General features: G+C 36.7%; 1 protein-coding gene across 2 annotated transcripts in view; it reads right to left on the minus strand.

The window, feature by feature from the left end:
• Positions 1–13,781: 13,781 nt before the first annotated feature.
• F9 (coagulation factor IX) overlaps positions 13,782–16,939 on the minus strand; it is a 37,816-nt gene continuing 34,658 nt past the window's right edge. For both annotated transcript variants that reach the window (XM_063083518.1, XM_063083517.1), the window contains 2 exons: positions 15,010–15,124; positions 13,782–14,329 (listed from right to left, as the gene is read on the minus strand). In XM_063083518.1, the coding sequence (XP_062939588.1) occupies positions 13,782–14,329; positions 15,010–15,124 (663 nt within the window). The remainder of the gene's footprint in view (positions 14,330–15,009; positions 15,125–16,939) is intronic.

Raw genomic sequence — 16,939 nt, forward strand, 5'->3', positions numbered from 1 at the left:
CATACTTCATGGTGAAATATTAGAAGATTTTCCCCTAAGATTGGAAACAAGCCAAGGATATTCATTCACTCTGACCATTTTCATTCAACGTTATACTAGAAGTTTCTATCCAGTGCCGTAACTCAAGAAAAAGATAAAAAAGCAAATAGATTACAAAAAAAGAGACAGCAGTGTCATGATTATTAGATCATGTTTATGTATAAAACCGTACAGATTCTACACACAAGCAGACCCTACTAGAACTAATAAGTGGTTTTATAAGGCCATAATGTGTAAAGTCATTATACAAAAATAAATTGTAACTCTATATCCTAGCAACAAAGAATTGAAAAAAATGAAATTTCAAAAAGCAACATCTACATTAGCAACATAAAACATAAAATAAATAGTGATAAATCTAATCACAGATTGCAAGCCTTCTTACTAAAAAATACAGATCATGGCTGAGATATATTTAAGGTAACCTAATAAAAGGAGATATATACCATATTCTCTGGATTGAAAATCTCAATGTTGTTAAGAAATCCATTGTCCCCAAATTGACCTATAGATTCAATGCATTCGAAATAAAAATCTCAGCAGGATATTTTCAAAAAATTTAAAAATGACTGGTTTAGTCTAAAATGTACATGGAAAGGCAAAGGATCTGGAACAGAAGATTCTTGAAAATTTGGAGGACTTACATACCTGTTTTTAAGACCTATAAACTACAGTAATTGATACAATATGGTATTGGTGTAAGTGCAGAAAATTGAGATTTCAGAAATAGACCCACATATACATAATCAATTAATTTTTAATCAAGGCCCTAAGTCAGTTGAATGGGGAAGGGAAGTTTTTTTGTTTTTGTTTTTTTAACAAATGGTGCTGGGCAACTGGGTCTCCATATGGAAAAAGAAATGAACCTCTATTTTTATACCTCTATATACAAAAATTGATTTGAGTCAGATTATAGTTCTAAACATAAAAGATACAGTCTTAAATCTTCTAAAAGCAAACACAGGACAATATCTTCATCACTTTGGGTTAATTTCTTATACAAGATACAAAAACCACTAACCAAAAAAGAAGAGTATCACATTTCCCCCAAATTAACTGATTCCATGTTACACATTGAAGAGTTAAGTTTGAAAATAAATATGGCCAACTTTTTGCCAGCTGCTTTATACTTATTTGAATGGTTAATGAAAGACACAGATAGAAGAAACATGTCACCTAAAATATGTGCTCAAAGAGCTATTTAATTTAATTAACACATATAAATCAGTTTTTCAATGAAGCAATTAAGAAAATAAAGCCATGAAATAATGCAATGTATATACTAGAAAATAATGACTTTTCTTGTGCTCAGGTCCTCAAAATACAAAAGTGAAAACACCGAGTATGTTCATCAGACTTCCATATAGTATTAACATTTGTATTCAACATTAAGAAGATCCAGAGTAGATTTTCCATAACCTTTATCATCACCATTTTAAATATAGAGCCAGATGTCCTCATACTTAATTCAGGACAAAGTTAATTACACTAATTTTTAGCTAACTGTAATGCAGGACACATGCAATTACATACTTGATTAGTTTTAATTTCAAATGATTCCATTACTATAACTTATCCCAGTAGATTTAGGGCATATTAGCACCCTTTGAAAAGTGCATGGCAGAAAATAACTTCAGTCTATTTTAGGCCTGTGCTTATTTTTCAGGCAGTAAAGGGCTTACTATGCATGCATACATATACATATATGTTAATATACATACACTTTATTTGGGGAAAAAAACCCATATTATTTTTTTTCCAATAACTTTTATTTTCTGCTGTGAGTGCACTTTTTCAATATCCTTTTTTTGTAGTCCTATTCGGAGATTTGAAGCATAATGTATTGATATATCATCAGCATTTTAAGTGTTTGTTACTCTCTTAGTGTGGCATGCTACTAGATAAGAGGATAAGGTTCCGTTGGTCCCTGTTGTCTAGAAGCTTCTGACTTAAGATACTATTAAAATATACATTACTTTAAAATAACATGCATTTATGACTTATGCTGAGATGACAAATGAATACTTCATGGTATATTTTGGTTGAATGTTATAATATCAGGTGGTCTTGATTGAGATCTGTCTTCACATTACTTTGCATAGAGCAAAATAGTATATCATGAACTATAAAAATGTAATGTGTGTCAACACGTGGATTAGGAAATTATAAGTGACTATATATGCAACTGTCAACAGCATTTAGGTTTAAAAAATATATATTAAAATATCACATTTGTAATCTGGCAAATAGAATGTAAATATTCTCTCTCATATACGCACTTAACAAGTTTCATATTACCTCCATGCACAGAGCATAATTCATACAATATTTATGAAATCCAGCTGTAGATGGAATGAATTGTATTTATTTTGTTTTGCTTCAAGTGAAGCTGTGTCTTTCATAAAATAGAAGCCTTTAATAAATCATTATGAAACTGAATAAAACTTTAATATTAAAATAAACAACCAGAAGATATCACCTTATATTTATGATGGACCTTTTGAATCTTCACATTTAGTGTTAGAAGTTATAGCACAGACAGCATTTTTGGCTTTAAGAGTCACTTGCATATTAACATCATTCTTAATTGTTTTGTAGATGCTGCTCTGAGTAATGCAAGGAACTAAGTTCCCCTTGAATTAAAGGTGAACAAATAAACTTTTTAAAAATAAGATTTTTTTTTTTTGGAAGTGGGAACTAGATATTTCCTATAAGTGCTGCAGATAAACAGCATCATAGTCAGGCTTAGTCTACACTGCCCGTGACATTCACAGAATTTCCTCAGCACTGAGGTGGACTTCGTCATTCACAGCTTGTCTCAGTCTTACAAGAAACCATCTTCATGCCTTCCTTTCTCCCCAGGTGCAAGTGCAGTGCTATTTGCTTCCAATTAAAGTTTTTCATGGCATCCATTCAGATTCCATCTGAAAACCTGAAATCAATTCTTTTGAACGTTTACAGATGAAAGAGTTTATCTGTATTTTGGGGGTTAACTTTTCAGTAATGAAACAAAATAAAACTTCACAAGGAGAGGAGAGATGATCAGAGATTTTAAACTCCTTTGTTAATTGATAGTTTATTATTCTGTGTTATCTGGGTGGCTATAATGTACCAAAGGGATATATTCTGAAGGACCTCTTTTGCACTTTGACTGGCACTTAGGGTTGTCCAGAGTTGTCTTACGGTTCTAAAAAGACCCAAAGCTAAAAATCCTGTAGTTTTGATGTGTTGAAGTTTTCATCCTATGCATTGAAGTTTAGATACACTTGTCACGGCTTTCAGTTAAATATTCATATTTGCACTACAGATGTTTCTGTAAGAAAAAGCTCTACTTTTCAGTGTCTTTACTTACTTTTGAATTTTCTAGAAAAATTTATTCTAGTATAGGTTTTCTTAAGGTATATTGTATTTCTTCCTAGTTTTTTTTTTTAAATAATACACATATAGATGTCTTTCTTTTAAATGTATAAACACTGTGATCACTTGCTTTGAAGCACATGGCCAGTTGTTGCATGCAGTTTTGAATTTATGCTTGAAGTATTTTATATTATGAACCACTGAAGACAATGGTTTGAAATTTCTGCCTTTTGAATCATGAATTGTGAGCTGGACTATTAAGTTGGCATATTAGGTGCATGTTTTTCTGATTGGTTTTATAATAAACAACAAACATAATAACTATATGAGGATACTTCAAAAATTTCATGGAAAGATTTGTATTATCTTTTAATTCTATTTTTCCACGAACTTTTTGAAGTACTCTTGTATAATACATAATTTATCTGTCAAATAGGTTTATGTATTATATCAAGACCATAGATTATGCCAGTGATATCATTTGATGTGACAATTTATATGACAAACCAATTGTATTTTATTCAAAGGTACATGCAAATTATAAATCTTCTAGTGTCCAATTGTTGGAATTCATAATGGTCCATTTATAAAGTTACTCATTAAAATGTCCATATATTTGGTATTTTGCTTGATGCTTCTGCAGCAACAACAAAATGAAATCAAAATACTCTTCTTTTGTGTACTGATTCCTTGGTTAGAAGACAGAACTAGGAGATAAAATTTTTGAATAATGATGCCCCTCTGCACAAAATGTTTTAATTTCATGGTATTAAAGTAGCAATTTTAATCATTTAAGACAACGCTGAGTTCTGTAGATTCAAATGTACAGTTATAGTCTTTTAATGTTTTAATCACTGTACAATGAATGCTATATTTGTATATGTTTACAAATGTAACTGCACTGTGTTAATTTTATTAGGCTGTAAATGTATGTTACTATAAAACATAGCAGCAATTTCCCTTTAAGTCTTCAAAATTTAATTACATTGTATATGTACTTAAAATGTAAGTGTAGTTGTGTTAATTCCACATTAAAAATATCTCACCTTAAATTCATTCATATTTTTTTCAGTTTAGTATAATATCACTTATATATTGAAAATCCCTTTCCTCTCATTTATTAGTGATACCCTCCTAAAGGCACCATAAATATTTTGAGTAAATGTTTGCTTCATGAATCTGTTTGAGAGAGAGAAAGAGAAATCTGACCAGAGCCAGAGTAAAATGTTTTGCTCTAAAGTTTCTTTACCCAGATCTATAAGATAGCAATAAAAGCAGTTTCAGAGGCTAAGTAGCCATGTTTATGGGTGGCTATTTCCACACACTGAAGAAGTCTACTTCCACACAATGGAGCCCAAGGAACCCTGGAAAGCACCTAGATATCTGCAGTTGTTTTTGGAACCATCACTTTTCGCAGAGGGCTGTTCAGCTGGGTTTGTCAAACCTAACGGTCTCTTTTACAGCCCATTCTGGAACTTGTGCCTTAGTATAGAGGGGGGACAAAAACCAATAGTGGTTTGATTGAATCTTCCATTTTTGATAAGCTGAGATTGTTCTGGATGTCCTAATGAGCATCCCATCACAGAAAACTACCACTTTTGCCTTTACATTTATTTTGAGCTCTTTTGAGGAAGCACCATTAGTGAACTAGTTAATAAGTTAATCCACCAAAGAACTTCCTGAAAATTAAAATGTGCACTCGAGTTTTGATTCCTATGTTGGTTGAGGAGTAAATGTTATTGTTGATATTTCCAAAATTACATATGAGTCTCACAATATAGGATACACAGTTGTTATAAAGCCACCCTGACATCTGGACTATTCTACTCTCTTAAGAAGAGAGAAAGTTTCAGAGTATATTTTGGAAAGTGTAGGGGAGCAAAAGAAATACTCCACTTGAAGAGAAATTAGGTCAGTGATTTTGTTTTGGGTTTAGTCAGAAATCAATCCAGTTTCACTCGACAGAATTTCTCTGAGAGAAATACTTATTATTAGTAGGTACTAGAACACAGAAACCTTCTTCCCACAGGAGCAGCCGATAGAGTGCTTGAGTCTAGTCTCGAGCAAATTAAAGAGCAAAGCCAGTCATTTTTGTTACATTTCAGTATGCTTCCTATTGTGCGTCCCATTGTACCACGTGTTCAGTGCATGTTGATTTAGAACGGTCAGTTTGCAAGGGGTCTGATAGAACAAAATGCTTAGGAAGAGACCAGTATTAAAGATAATACCTAAACCATTGATACTGCTCAAAAGAAAATTAATTAAAGTGACAACCAGGGTTTTTTTAAAAAAAACCCAAAACACAACTTAATTCTTTTTTTTTGCACAATGCATTTTCTTTATTAAAGTTCGTGGCATATTCAAGTCTCAAGTTTTCACTTGCATTTGGTGAGGGCCTACCTGCCATTTTTTGTTGATCACCTCATTATTGCATGTATCAATAAGTACATTAAATTCTGAGGAGGTATTTTTAGTATATGTTCACTGAATAAGACTAATAATGTGTATTGAGAACAGCCAATGAAGTTGGACTTTGTGAAGATAAGTTCCTTAAGCTAGACGAAACTTTCTTTAACTTCACACCAAAACAAAATGTAAACTGTTTCGAAGATACATTTCATCTAAGTATTTGTGAGATAGACTAACTTGATTATTACCAGAATAAACAAACAAATACAACCAGACTGGAGAACAAATATGAAAATCATAAAGGAGCAGAAGAGGAAGGCAGAAGAGAAAGTCAGAAAGGTTTGAATCATGAGAAGAATTCAGTGAACTGAGTTATCTTAGTTAACAGTTTGAAGCACAGTTTGATAGTGAATGCACTGTTTTACATGGAGAATTATGAGTAATCAAATGAAAAATCAAATGTTCAGTAACAAGTGAGCTGTAACTTTGAAACCATAATAAAAATGACTTAAAAGGGAAAAATCATAATGGACATTTTGGAATCTAATATTAGAGGCTAAAATAATTTCTTTACTCACCCCAGGGTGGACATAGGGCTATACATATGCACTTAGAACTAATTTCAAAATACCTGGATTCAATGCACAATAGGCATTCTATGTATGAGCATTAGTAGCTTAAAAATCTGCCTGTATTCCTGAAAATACCAAGTGTTGGGAAGGATGTAAAGCAAGAAGAACTCTCATACATGGCTACTGGGAGTGTAAATTGGTACAACCCTTTGATGAACTATTTACAAATACCAAGTGAAGTTGAAGCGAATGCACTGTGGTGTAGCAATTCCACTCCTAAGTATGTACCCCAGACAGACACTTACATACGTGCCAAAATGTTTATAGCAGCTTTCTTTGAAAGAGTAAAACGTTTGGAGACAAAGTGAATGACCGTGAAGAGAAGATTAGGTAACTAGATTATGGAATATCATACAATAAAATCAATACAGAAATTAAAATGAATGACCTAGAGCCACACATATCATCACTGAATCTCAAAAGAAAAAAATTGCAGGCTAGAAACAATATGATAGCATTTGTGTAGTTTTTAAAATATGCCAAACAGAATGCATATTTTAATGGATAATTTACAGTAAAATTATATGGACATGCTGGATAACGATGAACACCAAATTAAGGATGGTAGCTACTTTTGAAGATGGAGAGAGAGAGAGAGAGGGAGAGGAGAAATGGATGGGTGTCAGTACTTGGGAGTTCATGATATTATTCTCTATACATTTTTATATGTCAGAAACCTTTCACACTATAAAACATTCTGCTCATTTTAATTCAGTACTGGAACAGAGGAATATAATGCTGTCTTGTCCCCTTATGACTGAAATGTATTGAAACTCTGTGCCAAATTTACTTTCTATACATCCCTGTGGGATTATTTTTTTTAAAGTTATGTTACAGGCTGACTGAAAATAAGTCAATAACTCTTTTCCACAGTTTTTATAAATATCTTACAAATTACCGTGAACTAACAGCACCATGGCAGAAAACCGTAAAATAAACCTTCATGGACTTAAAATGTGTGAATGTGCTGTGTAGGGGAAATATTTGCACTTAAGAAATGTTTTATTTTATAACATAAAATCACTACCTCTTGCCATCTCAGAACATCTTTAAAGGCCTGATTTATCAATATTTCTACTTCATGAATGTTCTACTTCTTTAAACAACCTATAATTTTAATTTAGTGTGCACTTAGTGCTCAATCAGAGCAACAATTGAGTAGCTGCACTGCAAAAATGATGAGTTTTCAGTCAAGTAACTATCTTATGGCCAATGCTGCGTAGGTAATGTTAAACAACTGGTTCCCTTAAAAAAAGCAAACACCCCAAAATCTTATTTGTAGGATTTGCTTATTTCTATGGTTTAAATACCCCTACCATGGCAGATTTTAGCTACCAACACGAAGTCACTGAATTGGGAGTTGGAAAGAGAGGTGCAAAATTGGTGTTAAAATTTTTTTTAATTGGTAGACCTCTAGACTGGGGGGATTGCTCTAGCACTTTAAGTTCCTACATAAGCAAACTGAAGCCCAATTTAAACAGTAAAACGAAACTAGAGACGTTACCAATCAGAAACTGCCACCTAATCTCTAGGGTCTTAAACCACTGTAACCAACCAAATGTATTTTCTTTGTCTTCCTTTCAAGTCAGCCTATAAAAGCTTGCAGCCCACGCTGCTGCAGTGGAGCTCGCTGAACATTTTCTGGTTCTGAGTCCCGCCCGATTCATGAATCATTCTTTGCTCAAATAAACTCTGTTAAATTTATTTTGTCCAAAGTTTTTCTTTTAACATTGGCGTTTGATGTAAGGGTTCAGATCCCCACATTGGCCAGCTGCCCCCACAAAATAAAAATGGCTTTCGTGAGTTAGTACATGCCAGTTTCAGCAGACCATTGATTGTGTCTTACAGAACAGGTGCAGTGCTAGGCCCACAGTAAGTGTTCAGTAAAATTCTTTATTAGAGGGTGCTAAGATTTCTGAATTATAACACTCCCATCATTAGGTAATGTGTTGCTGTTCTTTTAGCATATGTTACCCAAATTTACATTTTCTAAACTAAGGAAGCAGAGATTCTATCTAGGACTAGAAACAGCATATGGAAGAGAGCATGGACAAAGAATAACATAGGAGGCATATTGGGAAGAATTAAATCCTTATGGCCAAGAACAACAAGTTTGATCCTGATATTAATCTTCATTAGTGGGTCATTTGATTGGGTAATAACTCTAGGGAGAACGAAATTGAAATGAAAGCTCAGAGTTGCATCTACAAAAATAAGGTACAACAATAAAATAAATACCTAAATGTGGATAGAAAGCACAGACAAGAGGTAAATACAGCTTCTGGAAATTACGAACACAAAAGCAATAAATGTCAGCAGGAGATGAAAAGGCCAGGGCCATAACCATAGTCTTTTAGGCTTATCTTTCTTACATTTCCTAGAAATTAGTGATAAATCCTTTTTATATCCTAGGAAGAAAGTGAATGTAGGAGGCCTGTCATTTTTTTGTCTGTCTCCCTTTCTATGGCGTATTTCCTTATGTGATAGATATCTTATTCCTACCTTAGATGACTGGGAGTTTTGCACAGTGTTGCGGTTACTAATAGCCTTTGTTATTCCATTTCATTCACACATTGGTTCATTCATTTAACAAGCATGCATTGAGTTTCTCAGAGACATGTTACAGTCTTAATTTGGCTTCTTAGAACTGGGTTTTAATCTCATGAAAATGCATGCTTATTTTTCTTATATAATCTAAGAGGAAAGTAAGCTTTTAAATATAGATCTTCGTGAAAGCTTCACTAAAGCTTCACTGGTGCTTTATCTTTATGAGGTCAGCACTTAAGCCTCTGCAGTTATTGATCTAGAGAAGCTATATGCGCCAACATTTCTATAAATTTAAGAATGACAGCATTAGGAAGATTTACTATGTTGGTAAATTTTTATAGATTAAGATCTCATATTTAACATTGCAATGAAGCAATCTTTTGAATGGAAGTCTTTGAAATCAGGAATCTCTGTTGCTATTTCTAGCCTTCTCTTAACAGAAGGATAGCTCTCCTACTAGAGTAAAATGATCTGGCCAGTAGTTTGAAATAGCTCTGTCGTATTCTGTGGGTGTGTGGAGAAAATGTCTTGGCCCTGTTCCAGAAGCCTTTCTTTGTCTATATATATAATAAAGGGTCTGCCTGCTGTTCTTCTCTTTTCATGCCTTTACCCATATTAGAAGTTGAGATTAACTCAGAAAAATCAAGGCAATCTATAGCCCCAAGGGCAGGTTGGAAAAGGTCTACCCTGTAACTACTATAGGAGAAAATGAGTAGAGTGATCTGTGGACCTGGATTGGTTGAAAAGCGCAGGGATCCCACAGTCCTTTCCTGCTGTGACTCCTTCAACAGCCTCCATAGTTTGGAGAATATGTTGACATTTGTGGCTTTAATCCTGAGATTTCTAGATAACATACGCCTCAAATCTAAAAAGCCCTGATTCCCGATTGCTGTACTCAGGCCTGCCAGAAGCTGCAGTCTGGCTCCCAGTCTTCCACAGCTGCACCACACTGTTAGAATCCCAGCTACTGAGGGCCTTTGAGGCCTACCTTCAACCCACAATCAACAGCTTCTGGAGTAATCTGCTGTCGTGGTGTGCTGCACATGTCTTCCCCAGCACAGTGCCAATGAATAAAGTTGAAATGTTGCTGGAATGATCGTGTGCCAGATAACACTGAACATGCTCTTGAAGTCAAATGTCACATCTGGAAGGGCGAATGCTCTCAGCTGGGCTAAACGCCGGACACCAGTACCACACATTCATTCTATGTGTATTTACTGAGTAGCTGCTATGAGCCGGGGCCTGCAGCTCCAGCTTATTTGACTGTTGTTCTGCCTTCCAGGCTACCTGTTGGTCTCCTTAATTTTGTCACCTGTTTTTCAATTAGACCATCACTGGTAAGAATTACAGGCTGTTTTCAGTTCCAGGTTCACTGAAAGGATTGTCACCAGTGCAGAATGCCCCAGCTGTCCTTAAAATACAGACAGTGGAGTTAGTGTACTTCAGTTGAAAGCACTAGGCTTCCATAGTGCAGGGTGGGATACCCGAGTTCTAGTCCTGGCTCTGCCATTGTGGGCCTGGCCTTATCTTGGCCTCCATCTCCTCATCTGTTAAATGGGAAGAGTAAATTGCATGATGTTTAAGGGTCCTTGTAACTCTGACATTCTTAGATTGGACTGTAAGCATCCAGAAGTTGTTGAGAAATTATAATTAAGCAGTTTTGTAAACTGATCTGTGATGATTAAGGACAGGAGTGGAGGAAACCCTTTTTTCCCCCTTGGCAGAGAAAATTGGACAGTACTTTGTTCCTGTTACCATAAAGCAGCTAATATTCAAGAGAGCCAGAAATAATCATACTTAAACAGCAAGTTAAAATGCTGCACTATATTAACACATTTTCCTTCACTCAGCAAGAGTTCTATTTTCATCTGTTGCTTCCAGTATTACAGCAGCATGTTTCAGCCCATTTAGGTTAAGTAGCTACCGTGACTTTGAAAGCACGAATGATTCTTATATGGCAACTGCAAAAGCCTTAGGCAGAATTCAGCCAGGGCCTGGCTCTGAAGCCACTGGCTCTTAGGTGGGCTTGAAGGCCCCACAGGTTTAGTGGTGGCAACATGCCACAGGTGGCTCATGACGAACTCAGTCGTTTTCGAGCTCATGGGAAGAAGGATAACTGTGGCTCAGAGATTTACGGGCCCAGGAGCTGCCCCCTCTGCCACAGGGAAGACCAATCACAAGAGACATGAGGCAAGTTCCCCGCTGCTGCCTTTGAAAGGGCGGTCTCCATGACAACCAAGCCAAAGTGTCTCAGTTTTACCAATTGCACAGTGCTGGGGCCATAGTCATTCAAATTTGAAGTAACACGTTTCATGCATGAATTAGCATCCTCCTTAAACCCAAGGCAGGCGATTATAGTGTCTCCTTTCTCTTTCCTTCCTCTAGCCAAAAATAGCAGAACTGATTTATTTGTTCATGAAACCTAAATCCCAGACCTTGTTTGTGTTTAAATATGGTCTCCTTTCATGATAGTCAATACAAGACTAATTGCTACTCGGGGATAAACATGGACTCAGATTTAGCAAACATTTATTGAGCAACTATTGTGTAGTAGTGTAGTAGGCACTGACAAAGCAATTTACATATGTTATTTTATTTAACTCCCAAAATATGTAAATGCAAATTCAAATTTAATGAACGTTATTGGTGTTTGGCACTCAGTTATCATTCCTTGAACATCTGTTGAATAAAGGAATGAGAAAAACCCATGAAATCACAGACTCTCAATGTCACAAGGCCTTTAGAGAGCATCCTGTCAAACTCTCATTATACAAATGGAGAAATCAAATCCCTGAATGGGGAGTGACTTATCCAAGGCAATACTCACAGCTAGTTAAATCCAGTTCTGTCCCAGGTGGATTCAGACAACTGTCCTCCCTGGGACACAGTACACACTGCCTCATATGAAAGGTGGGTCATAACAGAGCATCAAATCTCTGCTGCATTGTATTGCATTTGGACGGATTCTTCTGAGTGTTTTGCTGAATGTAGTGTTTGGGATGCCTCTCTGTGAATGATTTAACCAGAAACACTTTGAGAAATTTAAAAATGCATTTATTGATACATATATTTGAAAGACTAAAGTATAAAGGCATTAACTAGAAGAACTCTAAAGAAATCAGCAAGAACAGCAGGGCGACTAAGGTTAATAGCTAAGTTTTGTATATTACATACTAGCTAAAAGAGAGGCTTTTTCATGTTTTTGCCACGAAGACATGATAAATGTGTGAGGCAGTAGATACACTAACCACCCTGACCCAATCATTTAACAACATATATATGTGTCAAAACATCAGATTATACTCCATATGCATGTACAATTTACAAGGTGTCAATTAAAAAAAAGACCGAAGGGAAAAAAATCAGCAAGAGTGAGGCCTGGCTGGGGGTGGGGTGGGTGCAGGAGGAAGCAGCGGCTTGGTGGGGTCCAAGTGGTCAAAAACATGATTTTGTGAGTAGTCCCACACATCATCAGATACAGGGTGACTGATTCACATCAACCAAATTCACAAAAAACCAAGTTATGAACCAGAACAACAGTTTATTAATTCTCAAAGGGAAACATATGTTGGTTGGTTGGCGGCCCTCTAGAAAATTCAATATAGAAGAATTAATTATAATCAAAAAGTGAGCAAGAAACCAGAAAAGGGGGAGAGTTAGTGGGCTGATTGGAAGGACTCCAGCTTTTGAGCTTGCTGCACCCTTCTCCACTGCAGGGATCTACTAGTCAAGGAAGATGGCACTCATGTTCTCTGGTCTAGGCAACTCCTTCTTGGCACTGGAGAATGCTGGAGACACACTGTCATATTCTCCCTTGAAGACTTTGCTAGTTCTGGTTGTAAACTGACTATTCTTTTCTTTCTGTTAGCATTATTTTTTCAGACAGAGAACAATCTACCTGGGTCGATGTTAGCTTTCCTAGTTAACAATGACACGCCTGTCTTGCCTTCATGGAGTCCTCCCTAGTCAGACCTCCATAACCACACAACAAGCCCTTAGGAAACTATTCAGGATGGCTTGTTAATAACTTAACTCTCTGAAAGTAACTTTTCCCTCAAATTCATCAGGCACCTTACTTCATTCCTATGTTCTGAAAACTAAGTCTGAGACCAAACTAAGCAAATCTAGGTGTGTAGACATGTATAACTGTGTCCAGCAGTAAAACTGTATAATGCTCCTTTTCCCTACTTTAATGACTGTGGAGGGAAAAAGGGAGAGAGGCAGTGAGAAAGAGAAAAACTAATTTGGGTATTGGGAGTTGGACAAGATAAAGGATTCAAGAATAAGGTTAGAGGAGAAGTAGTAGTGCTTGTGATAAGTTTTAACCTGTTGGCTGCTCCTGCATTCTTTCTTTATGAGTGTGATGCTGACCTTGTGATGGACTAGACCAAAGAGACTGTATACAGACCTGTTAAATATTGATGTTTTGGTGGGAGAGGCAAGAAAGATCTGGAACGTGGAAAGCTGCTAAGGAGGGAAAATCAGGTGAGTTGCCACAGTGGAGAACCAGAGTTCCTGAGGGGCAGGGTGGAGAATTTCACAATTGTGTCAAGGGCTGAACCCATAGCAATGGTCGTGATTTCCTACCGCATTCTATTTTTCTAATGATTACATTTTCTCATCTACTTATTTTAGTAAAATACAAATTCTGGATGAAATTTTCCCCTGTAAAGAGAAGAAGCAGTATGCATAGAATGTGTATATTCAAATCTAACAAGATATAGGAAAGTGATTAGTTAGTAAGGGATCCTGTCCATATTCAATCCCAAAGAATCAACATTGGAAATATATATTTTTTTAAGTGAGCTTTGTTTTTTCCTTAATCCAGTTGATATACAAGGAGACCTTGGTATATATTCCATATTTGCCTTTCATTGCACACTCTTCACCCCAGCTAATAATTCCCGTTAGGAAACTGGTCCCTTCCACTTCAGTAACATGGGGTCCCCCACTATCACCTTGACATGAATCTTTACCACCCTCATGGAAGCCAGCACAGAACATGTTACTACAGATGGTGACCTTTGTAGACCGAAGGCACGTGGCTCGGTCAACAAGTGGAACTTTAAGGTACTGAAGAGTTGAAGCTGTTCTCCCTTTGCTGAAGACTCTTCCCCAGCCACTCACATAGCCAGATCCAAATTTGAGGAAGATGTTTGTGTATTTCTTGTTGGCAACACAAATAGGTGTCACATAGCCATTCAGCTTTAAGGGTTTATCCAGTTCCAGAAGGGCAATGTCATGGCTGTACTTATTAATAGTTGCGTTGTAGCTGTGGTGAGGAATAACTTGAATCACATTTCGCTTTTGCTCTGTAGGTTCTGTCTTTTCAATGTTATGTTTACCTATTGAAGATAAATCTCATTTTCAGTCACAAAAAGTCTTTCACATAAAGAAACAGATTTTCCTAGTGTTTACCCAGCAGCACTGATGTAACTGGAAGCTAAGAGTCAAAGATCTCAATCTCATATTGTGATAATTTTGGTAAAATGTAATGTAATGCTGTGCCAATGCATGTTTTTTTCAGACCAAAACGCCATTTAGGACCATCACAGAGATAATTCCATTTACCCATGATGTTACAAGTCTTACACTGGTGATAATGAATCTACTTGTCATGAATTATCCTAGACTTTTCCAGTTTCAAGTATTCTGACCCCTTTCCTGAGCACGAATTCTTGGTTATTAATTCAGATGTTGGCTGAGGACCCACTACAGGTTGTGCCAGGCATGATAGACACAAGATCAGTGATATGACATGGGCTTTTGGGATGGCTCAGTCTGGTGCGGAAAAGGACACATCAATAGATAATTGCACCCCACTGAGATGAATGCTAATATGGGTACACCAAAAGAACTATGGGAGCTTGGAGGATGGAGCATGCTAGGTTTTGAAATTATGGCCCCTCTACCACTAGCCCAACTTACTTGGTAACTCTTCTATCAGACCTTAGTAAAATATGATGTACCAATCATATAGAAGATACCGTGATGTTGCAGATTATTATCCTTTTTCTTTATTTACCTGCAGTAACTATAATTTTAACGCCAGGTTTGATACAGTGGGCAGCAGTTACGACCCATTTTTCATTAATGATGGAACCTCCACAGAATGCCTCAGTTTCACTACTCAAAAGGACCTGTGGAAACAAAATTAAGAATCTTACTGCATAATATATTTGATCCAGAACAAAATAAATATGTGCACTGTTTACAGGAGTGGGCAAAAAGTTGGCTTCTAGGTGCTGGCAGAAATGGAGTGTTTCTGGAAAGTGTCAGCTTTGCACATGAATTAGTGTTTCTGGAGCACGATCAAAAAATCCATTTCTATATCTGTCTTGAAGAGAAGGCACAATGAGAGAGACTGGGGGAGCTCTAGCTGAGGCGAATCTAAGGAATGGCTTCTTTTGGTGATTTGGGCCCTTGGGTTCCTTTCCCAGGGGAGTCAGATTCTCTGATGGCACAAATAACTGCATGGGGATACAAAAAGTACATTAGAAACACACTAACCTGAATCCTCAAGATGAAGAGTTATTATTGAGTCTTCTGTCTCTGCATAAAGAAATTTCTTTGCTGCAGGTCACTTGAATGAGAAAAAATACTGATTTTTTTTTTCTAGGAGGTCTTTTCAAGCCCTTTCCAAACTGGAATATTAAGAGAGGAGATGTAAGGCCTCCATAAGGGCCTTACGTGCTCCTTGCACTCTCCGTTAACCGTATTTGACTCCCCCTGGCTGACTATGTAAGCTGCCTTTGTCCTAAAAGGTGTACTTAGCTCTGCTTGAGTTTCGAGCAAAGTGGACAGAGGCATTTGGGTGCTGCATTGAGCCTGGGCATTATTAGACAAGAGACCAGTCCATTCTTTCATCTGTACATTCATTGCATAATCACTGAGGACAATGAATATTGTCACCACCTCAATGTCTAGATCAACTTGGAGAATTTCAGTTCCAGTGTAAACAAAGAAGAAAGCTGAGAAGTGTGAACACTAGAGGGCACACTCAACATTCAGTAAAGCCTTCATGGGAGCCAACTAACTCCTCCCGAACTGATGCCCTTTTACTAAAGCACAGGTAGCCCTAGGCATAAACCCATTTATAAACAAGAGAGAGGGAGTGGTCAATCCCTTTCAGAGTGGGTCAGAGATAGTCCTTGGGGCATGTTCTTTTGAAGGTTGTTTTTATCCTACTGAACACCTACAATGTCCTAGACACTGAAGTACTAGCCTCTGGCCTGGAACATATGGGGACTCACATTACTGGCCTCTGACCTCCTTTTCCATACTCTGGCCTTCCCTCTCTTTCTAGCTGTTGCTTTTTATTTTGAAAAGTTGTAACAAGATAGAAAAAACAACTAATAATATAATAAACACCAGGGTGCCTACCACGCAGACTTAAGAATCTCCCTAATTTTTTTGGAACATTTATTGAGTGTTGACTTTGGGCCGGTCATTGTGGTAAGTGTTTTACGTACATTTCATACTCACAGCATAATATCCTTATGGAGTGATATTAATATATCCATTTATAGATGAGCCAATCTAAGGTTTAGAGATATGCATTCGCTCCCCTGAGGTTAGTTAGTGGTAAAGCTAGGATGCAAACCCCAGTCTGCCCGACTCCAGAATTTGTGCTTCTAAGCACCCAGTCTCTCTCCAAGTGTGGTCTCTGGACCAATTGCAGTAAAATCATCTGGGGTGCTTATAAAACACAGACTTAGGGGCTTATTCAGACTTAATTAATCAGAATATTTGGTGGGGGGGGACTGGGAAAAATGAAGCTCTCCAGAATATTATTATTATGCATAATTAAGTTTGAGAGGTGTTATATACACAGACTTAGGGGCTTATTCAGACTTAATTAATCAGAATATTTGGTGGGGAGGGGGACTGGGAAAAATGAAGCTCTCCAGAATATTATTATTATGCATAATTAAGTTTGAGAGGTGTTATATACC

The sequence above is a fragment of the Cynocephalus volans genome, chromosome X (genome assembly GCF_027409185.1).
Source record: "Cynocephalus volans isolate mCynVol1 chromosome X, mCynVol1.pri, whole genome shotgun sequence".
NCBI classification, from domain to species: Eukaryota; Metazoa; Chordata; class Mammalia; order Dermoptera; family Cynocephalidae; genus Cynocephalus; species Cynocephalus volans.